This window comes from Giraffa tippelskirchi, chromosome 2, assembly GCF_054371585.1.
Source record: "Giraffa tippelskirchi isolate mGirTip1 chromosome 2, T2T-mGirTip1v1.2.pri, whole genome shotgun sequence".
Lineage (NCBI taxonomy): Eukaryota > Metazoa > Chordata > Mammalia > Artiodactyla > Giraffidae > Giraffa > Giraffa tippelskirchi.
In genome coordinates this window covers 29,581,019-29,606,858 of record NC_137276.1, presented here as the reverse complement: position 1 = coordinate 29,606,858, position 25,840 = coordinate 29,581,019, and the positions used below count along the sequence as shown (strand labels likewise).

At 40.1% G+C, this 25,840-nt stretch overlaps 1 protein-coding gene, 1 long non-coding RNA gene and 1 other non-coding gene across 11 annotated transcripts; 1 reads left to right on the top strand and 2 right to left on the bottom strand.

Moving 5' to 3' along the window:
* Positions 1 to 16: 16 nt before the first annotated feature.
* Positions 17 to 3,507, top strand: LOC145529080 (uncharacterized). The gene is made up of 2 exons (XR_014070901.1): positions 17 to 70; positions 273 to 3,507. It is a non-coding gene; the product is annotated as an uncharacterized LOC145529080 (long non-coding RNA).
* CWF19L1 (CWF19 like cell cycle control factor 1) lies at positions 2,284 to 25,840 on the bottom strand. Of its 9 annotated transcripts, none has more exons than XM_081548578.1 (15): positions 25,613 to 25,840; positions 24,166 to 25,004; positions 23,432 to 23,516; positions 22,071 to 22,149; positions 21,315 to 21,416; positions 19,667 to 19,881; positions 17,680 to 17,798; positions 16,258 to 16,342; positions 14,519 to 14,659; positions 12,520 to 12,634; positions 11,757 to 11,836; positions 7,354 to 7,563; positions 5,907 to 6,026; positions 5,403 to 5,500; positions 2,284 to 2,719 (listed from the first exon to the last, which is right to left on the bottom strand). In XM_081548578.1, the coding sequence occupies exons 2-15, from the start codon at positions 24,204 to 24,206 to the stop codon at positions 2,572 to 2,574; spliced, it is 1,638 nt and encodes a 545-aa protein (XP_081404704.1). In that variant the 5' UTR covers positions 24,207 to 25,004; positions 25,613 to 25,840; the 3' UTR covers positions 2,284 to 2,571. The 9 variants fall into 9 exon arrangements, with proteins under 9 accessions (XP_081404704.1, XP_081404754.1, XP_081404765.1 ...); XM_081548628.1 differs by having other exon boundaries at positions 24,662 to 25,004; XM_081548639.1 differs by having other exon boundaries at positions 24,662 to 25,004; positions 25,732 to 25,840.
* LOC145540068 (small nucleolar RNA SNORA12) lies at positions 6,247 to 6,394 on the bottom strand. The gene has a single exon (XR_014078194.1). It is a non-coding gene; the product is annotated as a small nucleolar RNA SNORA12 (small nucleolar RNA).

Genomic DNA, 25,840 nt, shown 5'->3' with positions numbered 1-25,840 from the left:
GTCATTTCCGGTAACTGCGGCAGCAAAAAAGCCTGCCCCGAGCCCAGCGGGCGAAACGGTGGGGAGGAAGGTGGGTGTTTTCAATCCCCTCTCAAAAAGCTCCCTAGGCATTTTCGTAGCTGAGAAAACCCACACGTGTTTTTCCAGTCTTCAAAAATATAAGCTCTCCAAACCATTCCCTTAAAATCACTTTCCAAACCAGTCTTTGCCGTATTCGTTTTTTCTAAACTTAAGGTTGTCTCCACTCCTGTCTATGCTTCACCTTTTTTCAGACCTTTCCAGCCCCACCACCCGCTGAGCTGCCACTGGTAAAGGCCACCGAGGATTTAAACGAAATCCGAAGAACTAGAAAGAATTCTGCGCTAACAGGCCCGCTGATGCGTTAAGCTTCACAGTTCACTTTTCTTCTCTTAAATGACTTCGTATGCACCTGCTCTAGGATCTCCCCTATAACCCCAAACAACTCAAGGATGTGACGCTGTTCTGAAGTAAAGAATGCTCCACCTGACTTAAGGAGCTTTTTCCTAAAAGCCTCACGGAGCTTGCTGTCAGGCGTACCTCTAGTTGTGGGTTTGCCAGCACGGTAGTTCTTCATTGTGGGGATTGTTTCCGACACGCACGGCAGAGCTGCAGAGGCAAGCTTCCGATAGCTATTGGTGCAACAGTAAGTGCTTCCGAGTGGCAGACTGCCTTAAAATAGGGGCGCCAACTCCCCATTTTCGCTTTGAGTTGGTTCTATGCTTCATGGAAGTTGAGGATCTCATCAATCACTCCAAGGTATATCAGCATGGAATCAAATTCTCTAAGTGACGGTTACCTTAAGCCTGGTCATTTGACTCTCCTTTGAGATTATGTGCACTTGGACCATCATTTGTGCAGCCTGGGTCGTGAACTTAGACTTCAGCTAACATTTTGTGACATGACTGTGCCACTAGAGATGTAGCATGTTGAGACTTCTAAAGGTGGATACAGTAGGTGCACCACAGCAGTGTTGCTATTTTGAAAGCATTGAATGGACATTGTTAATAGCAAATGTCTGTTGTTCCCAGAATCCCTGAATATCACAGCCAGGATGTTGAACACTGTAAGATACAAACCATGTTGTATAGTAGTTCACCAATAACCTGTGTGTGGTATCCAAAATTCTGATTTCCCATATAAGCTTGCTAGCCATGGAGCTGGAGCATCAGACTTGAAGGTGGCACACAGTACCACCAAAAGCATGTCCCTTGTAGCTGGGCAGACTACACAGACTGTGGCAGACTGTTCAAACAGAATGAAGGCCTCATTTACTAAGTGGGCAGCATCTGGCTCTGGAGTGTATCTGATAGCCATAGGTAGGGCCAAAATCCCGTAATTCTTACTTGGAAGAGCTACGAAGGGATGCTGAAGACTCTTAAGTGGCCATCTTTGCAGGAACTGGGTTGTTTCCCATAGTTCACTTTTTGAGGTTTTTCTGAATTAAAAAAAAAAAATCCTGGCTGGTTACATTCAGGCTCCACCATCTTGAACCTTGCCAGCTTTTCATGTGTAAAACAGAGGTAATAATACCTACCTCATAGCTATCTTATGAGGATTAAGTAAGCGTGTCTGGGCCGTAAGTGCCCAGTATATAGGAGCAGTTATTTTTCTTTGGCTTCTAAGATAAGGCATTCTCTTGTGATAACTCTCTCTGCTCTTTTTCCATGTACTTCTTGGATCACTCGATTTTCAGGCACTCCTTAAATACTGATATTTCTCAGGTAGTCTTCTTCAGCTTACAACTGTATTCACCCTATCTGTTTCCATCCATTCTCTTAACTTCACCTGTGGCCTATATCCTGATGAGGCCCTAAACACTATCAGCAATCCAGAGCTCCTTGAATTTGTAACTATCAAACAGTAACTAATTTGTAACTATCAAACTAAAGCTCACTTCTAGGTAAAGGAGAACTCATCTTTTTAAAAATCTTGCCCCTTCTCTTCCCAATTAGATTGTAAACTCTGGCACAACAGGAATCATGTTGGGACATGGCTATACTCCTGGAGTCTAGAAAAATGTCTAGTACAGAGAAGTTAAGTATTTGCTGAAGGACTGAATGAGCTCTTTTGTATCAGTAAGATTAATTCTATAAGGGAAAAATGGCAAAGGCCTTGGGTCCCTTCTCCATCCTGGGTTGCTCAGTAAGAAGCCACCTGTGCGATCCTGGGATAACAGCTGGACCTAAAGCCCTGGCCCCTCCTACTATACACACACACTACTTCAACAGTTACAGGTAACATGAACACAAGACACTTCCCAACTATAAAAAAGCATTTGGATTTTATGATAGTTTAAATATTTTTGAAAATGTTGACAAACATAAGCTCTACTTGGAACTGGATGACAGATATGCTTTTAACATAAGATCTTCATCCTAAAATATGACTTTTCCCAAAAAATATTCAATCTTAGGCCTCTTGCTACAGGCAGGTTCCATGGGAATACACAAAAAAGAGGCAGGGAAACAGTCCCCATGGGAGACTGTTGTTTCTTAAAAAACAGGCTGCTATTATATCCTGTGAAGTTCATAAAGTGCTTTTTCCCTTTGCTCAGTCATCATCCACAGTGAAGTCAAAGGGCTCAAAGTCTTTCCGGAAGCGGCGAGCCAGAGTCTCCTCCTCTTCCTTACTGATCTGACACTTCCTCCAGTCAGACTTGTCAGGAATATTAAGGATAGCTTCACTAGCCAGGACCTCCCTGCAAAAACAGCACAAACAAGTCAAAATGGACAGTATCAGCCCAAAACTTTCGATTCCTCTCCAGCCAGAGAGCACTGCTCAGCATCACCCAAAAAAGGTATGCAAATTTCTCTAACTTTGCTCATACCTTGTTCTCTTCCCTGAGGGCTATCTGTGCCACTCTATCTATGAAAATCACATCTGTTTTAAACTGACCAACCCAGGTCTTAGCTCTTCTCTAACCCCTCAAATTCCATTTACTCCTCTGAACAACCTGGAACTATGTTACTGGTACCTAGAGAAGCAACATGACACAGTAGAAAGAGGGCAGGCCCTGCAATCAGAAAGATCAGAGACTGGATTCCATTCCTAGCTCTGCTGTTTGCTGTCTAAGAACAGATTACTTCATCTCTGTGTCTTGATTTCCTCGCCTATACAGGCAAAATAAGGGTTTTCTGATGTATGAAGATAACAATCAAAGCACCAAACTAGTTGTAATTACATCCTGCTTTAAACTCTAGTTTTGTTATCTCAGGCCATTAATGTGCTGAGGGCATGGTGAAAAGTCAGGCACCTAGTATCATACCCCAATCTGACTTTCTGACTCTTTCTAGTGCCCTGAAGTCTATACAGGCACAATACCACATGCTCAATGTCAACAAAATCACCTCTCACACAAGCTATCTTCTAAATGCCACTGCTTTCTATTTTTACTTATTTTGATATATTAGAAATAACCCTATTTGTACATTTGTTTAGTTCATTTTCCACTTTGAAGCTACAGTAAATAGAAAGGCTAAAAACAAATCACAGAGTCTTCTAAAAGTCAAAGAGTTATCATTTTCTGGGCAGACTATGAGCCTACCTCTTCATCTGTAGAATGAAGATAGACCCACCCTTCTTGTACAGCAGGAAAAAAAAAGATGTCTTCTCAAGTATTTTGTTAACTATAAAATGCTATGTTCCCTAGTGGTTCAGATGGTAAAAAATCTGCCTGCCAATGCAGGAGACACAGGAGACGCAGGTTTGATCCCTGGGTTGGAAAGATCCCCTGGAGAAGGAAATGGCAACCTACTCCAGTATTCTTGCCTGAAAAATCCCATAGACAGAGGAACCTGGCAGGCTACATACAGTCCATGAGGTGGCAAAGAGTCGAACATGACTGAGTGACTAACACTTTCACTATCACCTGTAAGTTACTACTTTGAAAAATACTCAGTGTTGAAAATACAGCCAACTATCAAGAGCATAAAATCATTCAAAGAATCTCTCCTTTGTAAGCTTACATGCGTGTGCCATCAGTATCTAAACCTGTGTCTGCTGCTGAATCAACAACACAAAAAATAATGTCAGATGTCTAAAGCTCCTAATACATTTTTTCTCATTTATTATCTTTTTGAAAATGTAGACAACGACATGTACTAGACTTATCTACTGGTGGCAGTCTCTTAGAGACTTTCCAAATTGGCCCCAAAATGGTTCAAGGTTGATTCAAAGCTCAGTTCTAACTAGGGGGAAAAAACCACTGCAAAACACAGACACCAGCATCAGATAATCTGTCCTGCACATTTTTCTAACTACCCTCCATAATCTCTTCTTGCCCCAAATTCCTGCCTTCAGTCTCTGCCTAATTTATACCACTCCCTGTACAGTTTTGCAGTCATGTTCTCCATGATGTGAGAAACAGAAATGAAGCCTCATCCAAATCTTTAGGACACTGCAGAGTAATGAGTTAAGACCTCAATTTTGGGGTCCAGCAGGCCAGGTCACTGTGACCATGGACAAGCTACCTCACCACTCTAGAGCCACACAGTCCACTACTAAAGCCACCATGCAGTGTGCCTGCATGCTCGGTCATGTCCAACTCTTTGCAACCTCATGGACTGTAGTCCACCAGACTCTTCCATCCATGGGATTTCCCAGGCAAGAATACTGGAGTGGGTTGCCTTTTCCTCCTCCAGGGGATCAAACCCATGTCTCCTGCAAATCCTGCATAGGCAGATTCTTTACCACTGAGCCACCTGGGAAGCCCAATGAAGCCAGTAGCCTAATATATTTAAATTTAATCATAATTAATGAAATGAAATTAAAATTTGAGTTTCTCAGTCACATTAGCCACATTTCAAGTGCTCAGTAATCACCAGTAATCGGGCTGGGGATTACTGTGTACGACAGTGTAGATTTATAGAATATGTCTATCATCATGGAAAGTTCTATTGGGCACTCCTCCAGAGTCTCATTCTCCAGACTGGTAAACTGGGATGACAGTACCTACCATACAGAGTTTAGAAGATTAAATGAGGCAAAGCATGGAAAGTTCTTGGCACAGTGCCTGGCACAGAGCACATGTTTATAGTAGCATTTTCCTCCCTTGGGCTAGAATGCCCACACACCAGAGTTTACCCTCTCTCTCAGGCTGAACTTCAGCCCTTTCATGATGCCTTCCATCAAGCAGAAACGGGCTCTCCCTTCTCTGGATTTCTAAAGTACATTGTTCCTCAAAACTTTTTTATGGTACTTTCCACATTCTTCATTACATTACTGTCATATATGTAAGTATCTGACTTGCCCTAAGACTATTTGTTCCTTAGGGGAAGGACTATTTCTTAGTTTGGCTTTTTATTTAACTCGTCATGCAGCCCACTACTTTATTCAGAGTAGGTCTAGTGAAAACACATTTAAAATAAGAAAAATATACAAACCTTCCAAACTGCAAAGGAAAATTCTTTTTAATTCTGTGGAAAAGTTTCTCTCCTGTGTCAAGTTCAACATAAAAATATGCTGTTCCTGGCTGTGCAATCTATAGTAAACAGAGTCATATGAGGACATGTAGTAGTACTTTAAACATCGAAAATCCCAGCCCATCTCTTAAGAGCTTTAATTTGGCAAAGAATTTAGAAGTACAAGAACTTTAATACAACTAAAGTTTAAAAAGCTACTGGCAGATATTACAAAGATCCTCCCAGTGGCAGCTACCTTCCAAAGCTCCTGCCTTAGGAAATTTCTAATTTATTTCCCTTCCCAGGAAAGCACTAAGGAACTGATATAATATAATCTTCATCTCTAGTCTAATTAATACCCCATGCTCGAGTACCAAATTGTCACCTGCCTATTTAACATTTGTTGAATGCCTCTGAGTACCTCAGGCTCTATAGGCTAAAAACCCAGTACTTCTCCTGGAATATCACCTTCCTCTCCTGTTTTACCTGCTTGATGTCTGAGTGCTCTGGGATTTCCAGGAGCTCTATCTGCTGCTCCTGTGCCTGAGTGATGAAGGCGTCTTTAATGTCATCAGTAGCACAGCCGCTGAGTGGCACAGGAATGACCTGGGGCGGGGGGGCGGGGGGGAGGCAGCGGGGGCGGGTGTAGGAGACAGGAGAAATTCTTTGTGCAGATCTCAGAGAGGTTTTGCCTCCCGCACAGTCCCTGAGATGTAGCAAATACATCACAGGGGTGGAGGAACACCCCTCAGCAGACATTTTCCTCAAGCCAAACAGGTCTATGTCATCCTGTCTGTAAGGACTTAAACTTATGAGACACCCTTTCCCATGTGGGAGGCCATCTCTGATGCAGAAAAGGCTAGAAAGAGATCTCTTTGTCATCAAGCCTTTGCCAGCTCCTATATAATATATGTGGCAGAGTCAGGCCCATTTGAAAACTTAACAAATGTGCCAGAAAGAAAACCACCACAATGACAATCAAATTACCCGTAATAGTCTCTGAATTTCTGAGCTGGTAGCCCCAGGCAAGACCTGAGACTGCTTCCTACCTATGAGCTATCACTCCTGCTAGGCTTCACACAAAATACCCACTCTCTTCCCAAACTCTTATCTGTCAAGGCCCAAATCTTTCTTGGAACCTTCCTGAACTATCCATTTCTTTTTTCAACAAGGCACTTACTACCTGTGCTATTCAATTGTGCTGACTATGCACTTCCCTGTGAAGTCCCTACAGTTATCACCAGAAACTATAACCTTTTAAATGAATATTATTTAAATATTAATATGAAAGGTCATACTAAATTTTTTAAAGTATTAAGTCAACTATTTAAATACTTAATCTTATATTAGAATCAAATACTTAAATATTCATTAAAATTAAGTATTAACATTTGTTGATGGGCACTTGGATTGTTTCTATGTCTTAGCTGTTGTAATAGTGCTGCTATGAAAACTAGGGTACATGCATCTTTTTGAATTAAGAGTTTTCATCTTTTCTGGATATATACCCAGGAGTGAGACTGCTGGATCATAGGATCTATCTTTAGTTTTTTGAGAAACCTCTATACTGTTTTCCATAATGGCTGCACCAATTTACAGTACAATCCAAGTGTCCATCAACAGACGACTGCCTTAAGAAAATGTTGTATATATACACAATGGAATATTATTCAGCCACGAAAAACAACAAACTGTTGCCATTTGCAGCAACATAAATAGATGAACCTAATATAGGGAATTATATTCAATATCTTGTAATAACCTATAAATGGAAATTAATATTTTATATATATATACATGTACTGAATCACTTTGCTGTACATCTGAAACTAATACAATATTGTAAGTCAACTATACTTCAAAAAAAATTAACATTATTTAAATATTTATCAATATCCAGGCCCTTCCGAGCTCTTGGACAGAGATCACATACCTGTAGCTGCAGGTGATGGCTCTTATAATTTCTCTCAAATAGAACACATTGTTTGCCTCGACTCCTAAAGAACCTCCTCAATGTAGCCTTGTACTTCTCCACCTCTTCCACCACCTCTGCTGAAAGCTCCACCACTGACTGGTAGTGTCCAATGGGCAGAATGAGGACATGGTCATCAGATAAGCCTCCTTTGGCCAGGGCAAGGTAGCACTGAAGAGGAAGCACATAGAAGTGAGACTTCAATACTGCATGTGTGATTCTTTGGAGAAAAGCCTCTACAAAAGAATGAGGTTAGATGCAACAAATTTCTTTTTTTTTTAACAGACCCATATATATAAATATTTATATATGTTACAGATTTATGACAGAAGTAAATATACAATACAGGAGAGAAAGGACAGTTATTTTAATAAATGGTATTAATTTGACATAAACATGGAAAAAAAGAATCTAGATCTCTTCTTCACATTGTACACAAAATAAATTACATCTAAATATAAAAAGTAAAATAATAAAACCTTTAGAAAAAAACAGTATATATCTTCAGTGACTTGGGACAGACAAAACTTTTCTTCAGTTCCATGGCTGGGTCAATTTTATCATCCTGCCAATTCATTCTGTTGATAGTTTGAAATAAGCAGAGCTGGAATCTGGATGTTCTTGTTTGTAATCCTACCTGAACCATCTCCATTTAGCCCACTTCTAGGGTCACTGATGACTGAGGCACCTTTTGTTTTATCATTAGTTCAAAACATCTCTCAAGTGTTTACTCATGCCATTCCCTTTCCCAAACACTGTCATTGCTCCCGATCAACTTGATAAAAATCAACTGTTTGGACTGGCATTTTAGATTCTTACAAGGCAGCCTCAGATGCAACAAATTTCTATCCAACTATCAAATTAACTGGGGAAAAATGAGCAGCACACAAGACTAGCTTTTGGCTACAAACATACCAGAGCTGAGGAGACTAGAAGAACAAACTTGGTTTTTCCTCCCAGGCTCCAAACTTGAAACAATTCAACAATTTTCCAGTGACTATCACTCTCAGCCACAGGAAGATACCACTTCTGATTTCAAACGAACCACTTCTGATTTCAAAGAACCACTTCTGATTTCCAATGAACCACTTCCCCTACAGTGACACCTAGTCCCACCCCTAAATACACCTCCTGGGTTCACGAAAAAGGCTAAGATGACAGGATTAGCCTCCAATGTCCCTACAGCCTTAAGCTGCTGACTGACCTTTACAAAATGAAAGCAAACATAACCTAATGGGGAAGGAAGAAGAAGAAACTTCAAACTCAGGTACATCCAAAGAAAACTATGGTTCCCAGAAATGGCTGTCGACAGCTAAACAGCAACTAAAACTACTTCTGTCAAAACCCAAACACACAAGACTGCTCTGCCACTCAGACATACTTGGAAGGGAAGAGAGCAGAGAAAGGGCCAGGCAAATGAAGGTACCAGAGCTTTAGAAAAACAATCCAAAGTATACTTTTAGTGTGGTGTGTTCAAAGTTAAGACTGAAGGAGTCATTTATTTTTCATCTACACTGAGAAAGCCCAACAGAAAGACAAGATAGGTAACAGCAACAAACTAACGCATTATCATCCTTGATCTCCTTGGCACAAAGGATTGGACACATCTACAGAGTTAATATTCCAGATGACTAAAGTTCATCAAAACCTCGTAAGCACTAAAACAGTTAAAAAAAAAAAAAAAAAGTATGGTAACCAATGTGATTGTGTTTGTTTTAAAAGGTTACTCTAGAAAATTACATTTTCTAGCCTTTACGTCAGAGGGTTACTGCCATAAATGGCAGTTTTTATACTGTGATGTGCCTTGAAGCTACTGAAGGCTTCTAGTCTAGACTAAACAGCACCCCTAAGGCAGTACCTTCTAGTTTTTTTGATGTTTCAAACTTGCCCAGTCTCTCCCCTGCTTTTCAAACTCTCAACTTCTAATCCGTGCTGTACTTGATTTGAATTCATCTCTAATTTTATCTATATAAGTAGGACCTGATTGAGTATTTCTCCCATACATGCATGGATTTTGCTGTACTTATTCTCGACTCTTAGCAGCCTGCATCTGCTTTTACCAATTTAAACGCATGGGTCATTAGCATACTTCTATGTATACCCCTTGAAGAAGGCATGGAGGCTGCTGCTAAGTCATTTCAGTCGTGTCCGACTCTGTGCGACTCCATAGACACCAGCCCACCGGGCTCCTCTGTCCCTGGGATTCTCCAGGCAAGAATACTGGAGTGGGTTCCCATTTCCTTCTCCAATGCATGCATGCATGCTAAGTCGTTTCAGTCATGTCCGATTCTGTGCGACCCTATGGACAGCAGCCCTCCTGTGGCTCCTCCGTCCACAGGTTTCTCTAGGCAAGAATACTGGAGTGGGTTGCCATTTCCTTCTCCGGGAAGGCATGGCAATGACAGAGAAAAGCCAGGGGAAAAAAGTAATGAAAGGGCATCAAAAGGAATGGTTGCAGAGAGGGGACTCCAAGTCCTCAGCCAGATACCCACAGGTCACCAGACATTCCCAAGAGATTTCTGCCAACAAAGGACAATGCAGGTAAGGGTAAACTTGATTGGTAGGTAAGCTCTATGCTAAAATCATCATGTGACCTCCTATCTGCAGTGCTGGGCTGCTGGCTCCACAATAAAAATCTGATATGCTTTTTGCCCCTCTAACTTCAGGTCAAGATAAGAAGCAGAGTTTTCCTTGAAATTCCCCTAGGCTTATACCCCAGTAAAGGGACCTCATTATCAAGATAAGCTGAGGAAAAAAAGGTCATCCCCAGGAAACAAAATCAGAATGAATCAATGAAAAATGGATGAAAGTATCTGCCTGCAGAAGCATCACACACTATGAAATGATCTGTATATATTATCCTCGGGAACCTTGGAAAATAGCCATTTCTAGTCATGGGTGACTAGGGTGCAACTGTAACTCTGAAAATTAAGCTTCTTTTCATTCTAAGTGAATGAAAAAGAAGGATAATGGTCTATATGGATCCCTGAAGAATGAGGGTCAAAAACGAGTATTATTTAATATCTAAGCAAGTCGTGCCCAAGGGAAAGTATTTGGGGAAGTCTGAAATAGGATGACTTTACAGTGAGACACACGTAGTCCATCAGAACTTCCCATAGCCTGAATAAAATCCTTCTCAAGATCATCCAGTTGTCATAGTCTGATTCAGTGCTTACCCAGCAATCTTATAATTATCATCTTGGGTTCCCAGATACCCAGACCAGAAATGTGGATGTGAGTCTTCCTGTCATTAGGAAGCTATATCCTCTACTACTAGGCAAAACTGAAAATTTATCACTTTAGTCTTTTATAATTAGTGTAAATCAGTTCCCAACCTTACATAGTTACTATAGATAACAATTAATAAACTCAAGTTTTAAAATCTGAAGATACAAAAAAATAATATCAACATTTTTAGCCAAATATGAGTGTATAGGCAACAGAAGACTCCTTTTCAGGGACAAAGAAAATCTTTGTTTCAAATAGTAATTCAAAAAGCAACTCATCATCCCCAAATAGTATGGAATAAAAACATATAAAGCTCAAGAATTTCATAATAGCATCACCCTAGGAAAGCCATACCTTTTTGTCAGAGAGGAGGGAAAGGAGGAATCTTGTGAAACTGATTCTACTAAACCACAAGAGAATTGCTATAGTTTCTATGGTCAAAAAGATAGAAAATATCAAATGTTGGGGAGGATGTAGAAAAACAAGAACCCTCATACATTGCTTGTGAGAAAACAAGATGGTGCAGCTATTTTGAAAAATAGTCTGGCAGTTTCTTAAAAAGTTAAACATAAAATTACAAACAACTTCACTTCTTAGGTTAGGGCTATCCAAGAGAAAAAAACATATATGTTTACACAAAGACATGTATGCAAATGTTCACTAATAGCCATAAAGGGGAAACAACTCAAATGTCCATTTAATGAACAAATAGAAAAAATGTAGTCTATCCATACAATGGAATACCATTTGACAAGGAGGAATAGAAAACTGATACATGCTACAACATGAATAAGAAGAATATTATGCTAAGTAAAAGAAGCCAGATGCAAAGATGTTATACAATTCCATTTATGCAAAATATCCAGATAGAAACGAAAACAAAGTAGACGAGTGGTTTCCTGGGACTGAGGGTGGGTGTGGGGATTAACCGGAAATGGGCATGAGGAATCTTACTGAAGTGACGAACATGTTCTAAAACTGTATTATGTGATGGTTTTACAATCAATAAGCTTATTAAAAGTCAGTGAATCACACACTTAAAGTAGGTAAATTTTATATGTAAACCATGACTCCATAAAGTCAACAGAAAAGAAACAGGTGTCTCCCTCTGCAAGAGGTTCATGGAAGTAACTCACATGTGTGCCAATGTTGACCACCAAATGCTTTTCCACTTCAGGGCTGGCAAGGCAAAACCAGCAGGGTCCTGGAGGCTGGGCTTCATGTGGAAGAAAGACAAATGTTACCATGGTCCAAGCATTACAGCACATAACCACTGACAGAACTCAGCCTTGTCTGATCTTTGTGTCCTGCGAACACCCTACTGCCACAGTGGGTCTGCTGTGCTCCCACTATGATCCCTGCCCCCATCACCATTATCAATGAAACTAAATGTCTATAGACGTTCTGAATTTGTAACCAGTCCACAGGTAGGTGATCTACAAGTGATAACCATAGCAAGTAACTGGCAACTGACTAAAATAAGAGAACATTCAACTGGGTGTCTGGAGCCCCATTTCTAGTTCCAGTCATGCCACCAGCTAGTCACATGACCCCAGGAGTTACAAAGTCAACTTCTTCATCTTTGAAACAAGCGGGTGGAAAAGAAGATCTCAATGTATTAACAGCTATCTTTGCTAACATTTTGATTATTATTTTATAAACCTGCACTGGTTTTGTAGGTTCTTAACCTTCTGTTTTACAAACATGAAGGAAAGGAACTTTTTCCATAGTTCTTACAGAAATTGCCTCAGACAGCGTCAAAGTCAGGCCATCTTTGCATCCTTTTGTTTTTATTGATCTTCTGCCAGAAGAGGCCCTTTGAGCAATGCTGCTTCCCAAACAAGACCCAAAATAACCATTATTGCCCACAGAAGAGACCTCTAGAACCAAGGTACTTACGAGGTTTGCGAGGCTGCTTTGGGAGAGGAGAAGACTTGCTGTCTCTGCCTGTAGATGAACGCTTCCTTCCCTGCTTTTCATTTAAATCAAAGAAAAACTGGCAGGGTGATTCTTCCTGGAACAGCCAATAGAAGAGTAAATGTTATTAAACTAACCTTTAAGCAAGTAGCCAACCATCACACACAAGGGAACATTGCTACCTTCCTCCCAGCCCTTTCTGCCTAATCTAGAGAAGCAAAATAGTTTCCCAGTCCTGATGCCTAGACTCAGTCACACCTCTCAACACTTATCTAAGCTACCACCAAATTCATCCCTTTGGAAAAGCGAATTAAAATGTAAGTTACACCAATTCTTGCCTAAAACACAATAGCATGACCCCACCCAAATCCCTTTCCCTCTCTCAGTAGGGCTGTAGTAGTCTTACAATTTCACAGATCAAACGACTTTAACTGAGTTTTAATTTAAAAAGATAAAAGGCTGCTCATAAAGAAAGTCTAAGAAAGCAGACTATGCATACTAGTAAGGGAACTTGACATTCCTTGCTTGAGTGAAGGGAAAATGAATTTCAGAAAAGTCTGCTATTAAGAAATCTCTTCAGAGTAAATCTTGTTGACCTACTACCACTCATTCAGTTCAATTCAGTTCCAGTTGCTCAGTCGTGTCTGACTCTTTGCAACCCCATGGACTGCAGCATGCCAGGCTTCCCTGTCATGCTCCCTGTCATGCTCCATCACCAACTCCCAGAGTTTATTCAAACTCATGTTCATTGAGTCAGTGATGCCATCTAACCATCTCATCCTCTGTTGTCGCCTTCTCCTCTCGCCTTCAATCTTTCCCAGCATCAGGGTCTTTTCAAATCAGTCAGTTCTGCGCATCAGGTGGCCAAAGTATTGGAGTTTCAGCTTCAGCATCAGTCCTTCCAATGAATATTCAGGACTGATTTCCTTTAGGATGGACTGGTTGATCTCCTTGCTGTCCAAGGGACTCTCAAGAGTCTTCTCCAATACCACAGTTCAAAAGCATCAATTCTTCTGCACTCAGCCTTCTCTACAGTCCAACTCTCACATCTATACATGACTACTGGAAAAACCATAGCTTTGACTAGATGGACCTTTGTCGGCAAAGTAATGTCTCTGCTTTTTAATATGCTGTCTAGGTTGGTCATAACTTTTCTCCCAAGGAGCAAGCATCTTTTAATTTCATTGCTTCAATCACCATCTGCAGTGATTTTGAAGCCCCCCAAAATAAAGTCTGTCACTGTTTCCATCGTTTCCCCATCTATTTGCCATGAAGTGATGGGACCAGATGCCATGATCTTAGTTTTCTGAATGTTGAGTTTTAAGCCAACTTTTTCACTCTCCTCTTTCACTTTCATCAAGAGGCTCTTTAGTCCCTTGCTTTCTGCCATAAGGGTGGTGTCATCTGCATATCTGAGGTCATTGATATTTCTCCCGGCAATCTTGATTCCGGCTTATGCTTCATCCAGCCCAGTGTTTCTCATGATGTACTCTGCATATAAGTTAAATAACCAGGGTGACAACATACAGCCTTGACCTTCTCCTTTCCCAATTTGGAACCAGTCTGTTGTTCCATGTCCAGTTCTAACTGTTGCTTCCTGACCTACCACTCATTATAAAATAACAAATTACATTGTTACCAAGCAGTTGGATCCTTGCCTGAAAAGTTAGGAACAGGGAATTAACTTTAGACAGGAAAGACTTCATATGTGTAACCCCAATATTTGAACCAACTTTAGACAATGAAGACTTAAAATATAAAACTGTTAACCCCAAACTATAATTAAATGCACACACACACATTGATCCTACTGGAAATCTACTAAGGCTTTCTAATCACCACCACAATTTCCCAAAGGAGAAAAAAAGAGATTAAGGTTCTAGGGATTAAACTTGCCTTATGAATTAAACTATAACCAGGGAAAAGACACCTATAATGGGTAATCGTGCCCAGAAAATGTCACCTCTCAATCAGAACCCACCTCAGGTGCAGGAGTTTGCTTTCCCGTGGATGCTTCCTTCCCAGATTTTCTGTAAGGGTTTTCAGTGACATCTGGCGGCTGTTTAACCAGTTCTGCTGCATCCATTAGTTTCATAGGAACAATACTGAATGCATAAAGATACTTTGGAAAAAGAACAACATAATATTATTATTTGCATACTATTTATGCAAATATAACCAACCTCTTGGATTGTAAAATTCCACAAAAATCTTCAGAAACTGAGTTAAGACTAAAGAGCAGCAACCAGCCTATCTGTAGTTCAGAGAATCCATAACAATGCCATTTCAGTGATCTCTGCAGGGGCTAACCAAGGGCTGATGAAGTAACAAGCAACTAATCAAAGCCCAGCCCTTACACAAAACTAGCACTATAAGGCCTAGATGGATTTGCTTCATAACCCTTGAAGACAAACTGCTTTTGTCTCTCAGTCCTTTCTTTATCTTTGTGTACTTTGTCAACAGTCACTATACTGCCCTTGTTTTTTTCCAGTGAAAAACAACTTAGTGTTTTCCTTTGATTTTATACAATTTCTGCTATTTATGCAGATAAATTTTCTTAGGGATTAGTAGCAAGGAACTAAATATATACATATGTGACATATGAATAGATGCTTAACCTCACTACTGATCAGGGGAATACAACTAACTAACACTGACACACAACCTTCTTCTATCATGATGGCAAAAATGTCAATAAAAACTTGACACTACCCATCGAACATATAGACAGAAAACAGTCTCATACACTGACAGTGGGGGTGTAAACTGGAATAAAATTTTGAGATGAATTTAATAATACTTGCTGATTTCAAAATGTGCATACTCTGAGTGAAGTATGCATTGCTTAGGGCTAAGGCTAACAGGTCCCTAAAAGTAAAGCAACAGACTAAAAATACTGTAAGTGATACTCAGTCTTAAAAGGGCAGTTTAAAAAAAGGAAGGAAGGAAGAAGGGAGGAAAGGCAGATAAGTTATTAATAAAAAAGAAATTACAAATCAAAACTTGCTAAGAATGCCCTGGGCCCCAAAGTTTAAGCTATTATGGAAAAAACAAAATAGGTATTTGTTTATCTTTTGGTGTACACTGTTCATGGCCCTAAAGTGAGAAAATCTTCAGATAATTTATCTGTTTTCCCACTTGACTGACTATTCTAATCTTTAGCTGTCCCAATCCACAATATCCTGGCTTTTGGCCTTAAAGATCAGAAATGCTCTCAAGGAAGTGAGAAAACCAGTATGTCTACTTTTCTGGTATATTCTCTTTCATTTACTTGTATAGTTTTCCAGTATAAAGCCAGATTCCAGGTATCACTAAGACTGCCCAAAGCCAAGGAGAGCTTAGGTAAGTCTTTGCGAAGATTTTATTATTTCGGCTAAATGAAGTTACTAAAAGAAGCAAAGCAATAGTACCACCTGATGTCAAACTCTTGAAAAATACCCATGGAGACAACCACATGGATGTGGGAAGAAAGGAACATAACTCATTTGAAAATCTGCCTTTGTTCCACTGGGCCTATTTTCCCAAACCCTTCCCTAAAATCTCCTACAAAGGACCCAAAGAAACTGCCCTTTCATTACCATATTATTACAAAGGGTAAAGTCGCTGAAGTACTGGGACATTACAGTTGGGAAGAAGAGAAGATCTGAATCCTAAACTGGCCAGAGGAACATTTATCAGGCAGACAATGAATACTAACCAACCACCACACTCAACATTTACCTTTTTCTTTTCTGGATTTCCAACATTTGCCAAAGCTATAAACCTGGTGGCATGCTGTGCATTTTCCTGTAGAACAATGTGATTTCTGCAATATATTTGAAAGATAACAGGTTATCAACAAACATTACCTTTTTTTGGCCATGGCTCGAGGCTTGCACGTTCTTAGTTCTCTGACTAAGGGGGGGACCCCAGCAATGAAAGCACTGAGGCCTAACCACTAGACTGCCAGGGAATTCCCAACAAGAAACTTTACTTTTGATCTGCAATTATGAAATATGTAGACTCCATGGGTCCATGAAAAGAGCACAGGCCTAAGTCCATCACTACATCACCACCAGTAATATCTCAGATGTTACCCATCCATCCAGTAGAATAATCATGCCTACTTCCCAGGGCTGCTGTTAGGAAAAAGTGTGATCACGAATCTGAAAAGCACAAAAAAACTCTTGATTTTAAAAGAGTTGGGCAACTGGCAAAATGTTAATAATTGCTGATGTAGGTTATGGGTTCAGGAGGGTTCATTATACTCTTCTCTCTTCTTTTGTGTAATAATATAATAGAATACCCTAATGGCTAATGATGTGAGGGCATCTTTTCACGTGCCTATTGGCCACTGGTTTATGTTCTTCAGAGAAATATATATTTGCATCCTTAAAGGATGAACTGCCTTTGAGTGGCTTGTTCCAATAACCTTTCTGTTTTTAGTGTATGGTTTCGAGAACAAGAGGTTTTTCCAGAAGGCATATATGGATATAAAACAAAAATCTGTACTATCTATGGTTATACCTTAGGCTGTGGGATTTATAGGGAAATACCATGTTATATTCTTCTTTTGTTCACCTATATTTTTTGAACTTTCAACAACACATATATTGCTTTTGAATTAAAAAAAAAAAGTATAAGTTGTTTAGGGATTATCCATGCCCTTTACAGTGATGGTCATTCACAGTAAACTTTACTTAACTCTATAACTTATAAAACACTGGTTTTATTTTTTCTGCAATACAGCCTTTAAAAACTCCACCTCCAAACTGTACTGAAAAAAGAAGAAAAAAAAATTGATACAAGTTTTTGATTCCTAAATTGAAATGCTTCTCAGGTGATTACCCTGAGTTTAAGACTATACAAGGAGCACTGTTTAACCTGATCAAAACAGGACTTACTATACATCAAGCTATGATGATTAAACAGCACTGTAATGTCAGACCCTTAAGCCTACAAGGGGCTCTGTATTGGCCAATCCTTTGTATTTCAAATTAGGAAACCAAACTCAGAGAAGTGGAATGGTTTGAATCACTTATTTCATGCCTGAGAAACAAAAAGAAACCAAGATGTAATATGGCTGAAATAAAAGGGAGAAGTTTACACAGAAAACCCAAGCAAATTCTTCAAAAAAACCAAAAAGAATGGAATGCTACTCACCGATATGGAAGCCTCTCATAATAGGTCTTTTCCAAAGCAGCAAAATGATACCTTGGTTTCAAGCCTGTGGCAAGACTGGAGATCAAAGCAGAGCCACATTTTTTGGTATCCACTTCTCCCTAATAAACAGAAATTTAGTCATCATCAACAGATCTAGGAGTTATCATGAAATGCAGAGATATAACAAGACACTTTGAAATGTCTTTGGAATTTTTATGTGGCTACAATGTGGCAGTAGAATTTGCATCATGAATTCCACACTATGGCAATGAGAGAAACTCAAACACGTAAGGGGAAATGGGCTATTACAAATGCAGAAATAGGAACAATAGTTAGAAGCCAGAAGTTAAGGAGGAAGGTTACTCCTCCATACACATACCCAAAACAAGATTTATTAAAATCTCATTTGGGAAGGTAAGTATTCTCTCTCTGGAGCCCACAGACTGTGTGTCAATAATTTGCTTTGCTGTGCTCCTGTAGTTCTGATAATGCAGACAGTAACAGTCACTACAGAAGAATAAAATCAAAAGCTAGCTTTCAGGGCCCCTAGGATCCACAGAGTATTTGCCATAGAACATTCAGGGACTTTATCACATAAGCATACAACCCTCTATTTTGCTTCAGTCAAGGAAGGCATGGCTTGCAGAAGGGCACAACCACGCCCATGGTTCAGTCTGCCAAAAGTTAGGCTTATTCCCAGAGCTTCCATTAACAACAAATTATGTGACCTCTCACCCATAACCAGTTCATACCTTCTCTTAGAATGAAGTTCATTCTAAGAGAAGGTATGAACTGGAAAGAGAGAAATTATCAGAGTTAATTTTCCACTAAGTAAAGCAACACTTTCCTTTTGTGTTATGCTTGCCTCCTTCAGGTGTCTGCTGAAGGGAAGGGAATTGGCCTTGAGGCTAGTATCTTAGGGACTGGTGTTTTTTTCCCCTATAAATATCTTGTGTGATTATTTATTCATTTTCACCAAAGTCAACTTTAATCAAAAATTATAAACTTTTTTTTAGCACCCCTTTTCATTCTTCCTTATAGAGTATCACTTGTCTTCTTCCCATCATCACTTTAGTAGTCTTTCTCTGAATCTACTGCCTCTTATGTTCTAGTGGCAGAATAACCATGGGTTTTTGGAAGAGGAAGAGAGTGTCCCTTCTACCTTCAATATCCTGACAATGCCTGGTGTTTTGCTGGCCTTTTTGGTCACAGACATATTGTGCTAAAGCTGACAGAGAATAGTCTACAAGGCCCTTTTCTGGATCATCACTAATAACTCTGCATCTAGGAACTGATATTTTTTCCTTAAATATACTCTACATTTTCCTTCACTGAAGCTCAATGGATGCTTTCTGCCCTCACAATCTTTCAAGGTCTTCCTTAGGCTTATTTTCCACCAGCATAGCTCTCCATGATAGCTGTCACTCACCAACCTGGTGTACCTCCTCTTCTTATAAAAAATATTTAGATCAAATCCAATGACACAGTCAATACATTCCAACATTAAAGCTTTCCCATTAAAGAAGTACTAAGTTTTCAACATATTGTGTCCCAACTTTAGATCGCTATCTTCACTCCCATAATGATTCCATCTTTTAAAATATTTTAATAGCCAAAAAGATATAATCTGGAATGGAAAGGGGAAAATAAAACTGCAGAGCTGCCACTGGCTATGAGTATTTCACTGAATATTAGCGACTCCTCAAAACATCTTAAGAAGGCTAAGAAAGGATACTTGAGGCAGAGGCTACAATTCTTAAAAAAACTTTCATTTATAATTAAGACTTCAGCAATTTCATTGGTGGACTGTGTTTTCACAAGATCAACTTGCTTTCATCAGCCAATAGGCTTTAAGTATCCCGAAAAAATTCACACAAGATTTCTACTGAAACGAACTAAGAACTGAAACACTCAAAGAGCAAAAAAAGCTCAAATTAAGCCACTGCAATTTGCTTTTAGAAATTCCAACTGAACAAACACTACTCACAGAAGAATTCCCAAAGTTCCCCACATACTTGGGCCACGGGGATGTGAGCAAGATATCAACACCCTTAAACTGAGGTGTTGAACACAGCATTGTCCTCAGGGAAGACACATCCTTGGGACTGAAACTGTAACCTGAGACAGGCTCATTTAAGGACTCTGTCCCACTGAGGTACACAATCTGCAGTCCTGAACTTCCAGTGAAGACACCTTTACGACCTGGGTTCAAAGAAAAATGGAAAAGTTTTAGTCCAACTGCAGAAGGAAATGTCATGCTGGTGATGAATCTCTTTCATGCCCCAACTCTCTTAAAACCCACTTCTGGCTCCCAGGTCTCAACATTGGATGGCCACAACAGTATTCCTATTCAGTACGTAAGAGCTGTCCTTATGTGGAAGCTGCTGGAGCCCACAGTCTGACTGCTCTAGGTGCCTCACAACTGAAAAACCTTTGGAAGCACTGATTAAGAAAAAGGCTTTCTGCCTTCTAGAGACTCCATAGGGACTAAAAGAAATCTAGACACCTGGAGTGGCACTGAGAAGAAAAAAAATAATTGCAGGTTTGAGTAAGCTATAGTCTAGAATAGATGTACACTTTACGAAGGTGGACACTTCCAAATGAAGGAACACATTAGGAAAGAGCCATTATTTAGGAAAAGTTAAGAGACTCTGCCATCTTCTCAATTTATTCCTGGCTTGTGCCCTTGATTCTCTTCCTTTGTGTTGCCTCTGGAACCTTGTTTCATCAGCTTTCACCTCCTTTCATCTACTGAGTCTCAAATGGCTCCTTCCACATATTGACTCATTATGGAACACACATACTGACTAACAAGAATAACAAAGTAATAAAGAACCCACACACTAATAAAAAAAAAAAAACTATAAAGGAGCATTTATAGCAAAGGAAATGTGGAAGCTTTCTAAAGAAAGAGACCAAGAGAGAGGAAATGTGAAGGGTAGTTGAGCCATTTTAGAAAAAACTGAGTTGAATGATGCAAGAAGCAGTAGTGGTGGAAGGGGAGGAGCAGGGGAAGAAGAAAAGCAAAATTTGACAGTGTTTTTTTTAAAAAAAACAAAACAAAATAAAAAAACAGCCAGACACTGAAAGGACCCACTAGAAGAGTTTCAGGGGGTTGCAGAGAACTTTAACCTGGAATTGAAGAGTAGACTTGGAACTGGAAAAAGGACAGAAGCAGTGAAAAACCCAAGGACCAGCATTAAAAACTTGAGTTTTTTAAAACCTCAGTGAAACCTAGAGCTATAGAAAATTAGGAGTCTAATTAACAAGTAAGCTGTATGTATCTAGCAATGTTACACAGTGAGACCACATACATGAAATTAAAAAAAACAAAAAAACCCACAATTTATACCTTGGGTACTCCAAACACTGTAGTCAGTTTACTCCTCTAGTTGGCTGAAACAGTATACATTGGGTTGTGGGAGTACAAGGAGATTGGGGAGAGGTGTGAGACACCAGAGACAACAGAGGAAAAACGACATAGTCTTAAGTATATGGACACTGACTTTATAAAAGAACCCCCGACCCCTCTTCTCTCGGGCACTAATGGCAGATAAATCCAGCCACAAATTTCCTGGGAGACTAATTCCTGGGACACGTTATGTTCATTACAAACACACAAAATATCCACTTACCCAGATAAGTAATGTTTTCAGCTAATTCACACCCATCAACATCTTGGAAATATTTTACTGTTTCTTGGTTATTGGCACCCAGCACATATGTCTGAATAGGAGCTAGTGAGAGAAACAGACATGATACTAGCTAGTTAGCAGATCTGCCTAGGGATCTGAGAACTGCTTCCCCACAGTTAAAACATAGGTAAAGCCTGCAATCCTCCACATGGAACATGCTCACCAGAGGATATCCTACACCCAACCTTGTGGCTTGATTATTAAATGGTATCACTAGGCTTATCACATCTTAGAAGGGATGGTCAATGTGCAGTTAGGAAAGCACAGACCCAAAAGAGCTTCATAAAAAAACATCAAAACTGAAAAAAAGGAAAGAACACATACAGTTGCATTATTCAATTCTTTCTTACTGAGAAGAGAATTCTTTTCCTGGAACTAAATCCAACCAAATTAAAAATGTGAACATTTAGCTGCATAGACATTCTTCCCAGATCAATGCAAAACTCAAAGGCAAACTTTTAAATCACTAACATGTAAAAAACAACTTGGCAAGAACCATGGAGCCTTAAAACTTTGTTAGAAATCATGTTAAAAATAAGTTCTGGGGACTTCCCTGGTGGTCTAGTGGCCAAGACTCCACACTCCCAATGTGGAGGGCCTGGGTTCAATCCCTGGTTGGAGAACTAGATCCCACATGCTGCAACTAAAACCTGGCACAGCCAAATAAAATATTAAAAAGAAAAATAAGTTCTATACCTTTCTTGATGCCAGTTTTATATTCCTCCCATTCAGCATCTGGAGTGGAGCCAAAGAAATTTCCTACACACAACAGCAGCTAAAATGAGTTTTTTAAACAGATATGAGATTTTTTAAAAACTATCAAATAGTACATAATCGAGAGTAACACTATTTAGCTAGTTATCCGATTTAATTATCTCTAACCAATTTTTTCCTTAATTTATAGAATTTCTAAACATAATTCTTTAACAACTGTAGTAGTTACTCTGATTCTTCCAATTACTAAATTTTGGCTCTCTAGCTGTCAGATACAAGCTGGTGAAGGGGATGAGAGGGTAGGGGAAAAAATGGAGAAATCAACCTTGAAGAATCTCTCTGTGAAATACAAAACTTAGGTATCTCTCAGGTATTAGGTACCCTGAGAGATATAGGAAATAAAGGACACATTTCCTGCTTGTTGTCTTACTCAACCTTTACCCTAGTGAACAAATAATTCCCATACCTAGAATACTCTTCTGTACTCAAAGGATTTAGAGTGCAGTAGGCAACAATACATAACAATCAGGGCTCTTTAGTTTGTGAAGCCTTTGCACATATATTCTCTGACTTCATCCATACCATACACCCATGAAAGAGATTTGTGCTTCCCAAACCCAGTAATTAGAATCACTAAGGGAGGTTTTTCCAGTAGTCATGTATGGATGTGAGAGTTGGACTATAAAGAAAGCCAAGCGCCAAAGAACTGATGCTCTTGAACTGTGGTGTTGGAGAAGACTCTTGAGAGTCCCTTGGACTGTAAGGAGATCCAACCAGTTCATCCTAAAGGAAATCAGTCCTGGATGTTCACTGGAAGGACTGATGTTGAAGCTGAAATTCCAATACTTTGGCCACCTCAGGCGAAGAGCTGACTCATCTGAAAAGACCGTGATGCTGGGAAAAATTGAGGGCAGAAGGAGAAGGGGACGACAGAAGATGAGATGGTTGGATGGCACCACTGACTCAATGGACATGAGTTTGGGTAGGCTCTGGGGGTTGGTGATGGACAGGGAGGCCTGGCATGCTGCAGTTCATGAGGTCGCAAAGAGTAGGACACGACTGAGTGATTGAACTGAACTGAAGGGAGGTTTTGCTAGTCTGTTTTCAGTTTTGTGTAAAGTTAATAACGTAACAAAACTCAAATTCAAGAGTATAAAAAAGTCTACAGTAAACACATCCCCTTTCCCATACCACTCTTCAGATACTAAATTTCCATGCTCACAAAAGAAACTCAGTCTAACAAGAGAGTAGGTGTTCCAGAAATGTATAAAGAAGCCCAAACTTTACTTTAATATGTTTGATTACAACAAATTTTTTTAATGCAGTAGAAAGAAACATCTTACATCAAAGTTCCCACTTTTCTTCTGAATTGCTCGAACTCTATTGAATAAAGCATCAAACTTTCCTTCGACATCTCCACATGCCAAGCTGCAAATAATATATAAACGTTAAAGCAGTTCAGGACACACAAATGGGCCTGCCAGGTTTGGTATATATACTAGTCTTCCTGGATCAGGGAGATTTGTGTGCCAGTCTCTCTGAGGTTACCTGAGGAGTTCAAGGCATATGAACTATTAGTGACTGCTAGGCAGTTCCACCTTAAGGTCTCACCAGTTATCCTCACCATATCTAAAATTTAACTTATCATTTCCTCCAAAATTGAACCAGTTTCTTCTCACTTGCCAAGTTTTGTGCATAAGTCTACTGCCAACTTGATTACCAAGAGGCAAAAATCCCCCATCCAGTCATCAAGTCTCTTCAATTCCTTTTACAAGTATCTTCTGTGATCCTCTTGTACTTTTTCATTTCCACTGCCACTATCTTAGCACAGGATTTCAATCATCCATTCAACAGACACACTCTGAGCACCTACAATACGCTCTGCTAAGTGCAGTATGCCAAGTACTATGCTGAGGACATGTTAAGGAATATAAAGAAGAGGAATTTTCTTTACATTCTCTGCCTCAGGACAATTACGAGGCAGAGCAATTGAAGAGTCCTGTAGTTACTGAAGAGGCAGAATCAGAGAGAAATATAATGAATCTGGTATTGGCTACAACACAGGGAATATACTTACATTTCCTCTAATACCTTCCCTTCTTCCCGTCCATCCCACATAAAGCCAACAGCTTAATGTTCTTTCCTCACAAACATTAAGACAACTCCACAGCCGGAGACATGACAGCTTTTCACAAGTCCCTTGCCCCAATGCTTTCTCCAAGTTCCAAAACCGAAACCTTCTCTACTGTCAATCTGATCACTCTCTCTGTCTCTGCCATTCCCCTGGGGTGGTGAGTGACGTCTCCATCTTGAATCTAAAAGATTTCCCGTCCTTCAAGGCCGAGCACATCTCTAAAGCCTTCCTGACCAGCTCAGAAAGTCCTCTTCTCAAAACTTTAGAAACCCAAATAGCTTTTCAGAGCAAACTCTGTAATAAATTATCTGGCATGTTCATTTATCTTCGGAGCACCACCTCTTCTAGGAAGCCCTCCAGTCCCTATCAGTCACCAATTGCTAGTGCTCCCACAGGACCCTGCACTTCCTCTTTCATAGCAGTTGTCACATGGAATTACCGTTGTTTGAGGGACAGCCACTGTCCAGTCTATACATCATAAGACACTTCAAAACTCATCATCTCCTCATCTGGGCCCTTTGCCAGGGTTTCCAATCCTACTGAAGAAAAATGGAAATCTGGGATCCGGACAATGCTGACTTCTTCGCACTCATAACCAAACATCTCCAAGCTGTGTTGATGTCCTCTCTTTAACAGACCTTGAATTCCTTCACTTTTCTTCTTCATTTACCTAGTCCTAGCTGTCTTCTACTTTGGCTCAATTTTTTCTTCACACTGCAGCCAGAATCGCTTTCCAAAATGAAAATTTGATCATGTCAAGGTGTTCCTAAACATTCCAGTGACTTTTTTAGAATAAAGACCAAAGAAAAAAAGACTATTAATCAAAGCTCAATCCTCACTTCCTTGATTCCTCACATTAACCCAAATATCCTATATAAATCCTCCCAGAACCGCAAACCTTTTCCTCCTGACATTTACCAGGACTATAATTTAACATTTATCTGGTTTCTCTGATTAATATATGTTCCCCTAAACTATAAGATCCATTAGGACAGGAATTCCTTCTGTGCAACGCCTAGCACCAGTGCCTGGCGCACTGCAACTGTTCAATCAATACTGTTGAATGACTGGGTGAATTGGAAGGCTTCTCCGCACCACCCCCCTTGAAAAAACGCGCCAGGGCAAAGGCCCTATCTCTCTCTTCAGTCGAACCCTGCCCAGGGCCCATTAGTGGGCCCATGCCTACAATTTTTGGCTAATAAATATACTGCGAGGAGAAACGAAGGGGAAATGATGTCAGAGGCCAGGACGACCTAACATGAAGGCCTGACTCTGGCAACTTCGTCTTCTCTCTGAGACTGTAGATAATAGTCTCCTTCTTCAGAAGTGAAAACAATCGGGAGAAGAGGCCTGCCTGCCGTGGCCAGGCAAAGACGCGATAGGAGCTCACCAGCAGCCGCCGGGTTTCCACCCCGGGCTTTTCCTCCTTTCCTCACGTCTTTAGAAAAACCCTCTCCAGCAGACACAAACACACAGAGACACACAGGCTTCGGACTCAGGGTCACTCACAGGCGAAGCGGTTTCTGAGCCATCTGCGTTAACAACCTGGGTTGGGCCGACCAAGCAAAACTGGAACTGCGAACCCCCGCGCCTCCGGAAAACGCGGCCGCACTGCGAT

What these genes read in the sequence shown, in the direction of transcription:
- CWF19L1 (XM_081548578.1), bottom strand. Translation starts at nt 24,206, where the DNA reads ATGTGGGATGGACGGGAAGAAGGGAAGGTATTAGAGGAAAT. An exon ending in GGAACTTTGGGAATTCTTCT is followed by an intron (nt 17,799 to 19,666) that starts GTGAGTAGTGTT and finishes TCTGTTTATTAG; the next exon opens with GGAGAAGTGGATACCAAAAA. An exon ending in TTTCCTTTGCAGTTTGGAAG is followed by an intron (nt 2,720 to 5,402) that starts GTTTGTATATTT and finishes CTGTTTTTGCAG; the next exon opens with GGAGGTCCTGGCTAGTGAAG.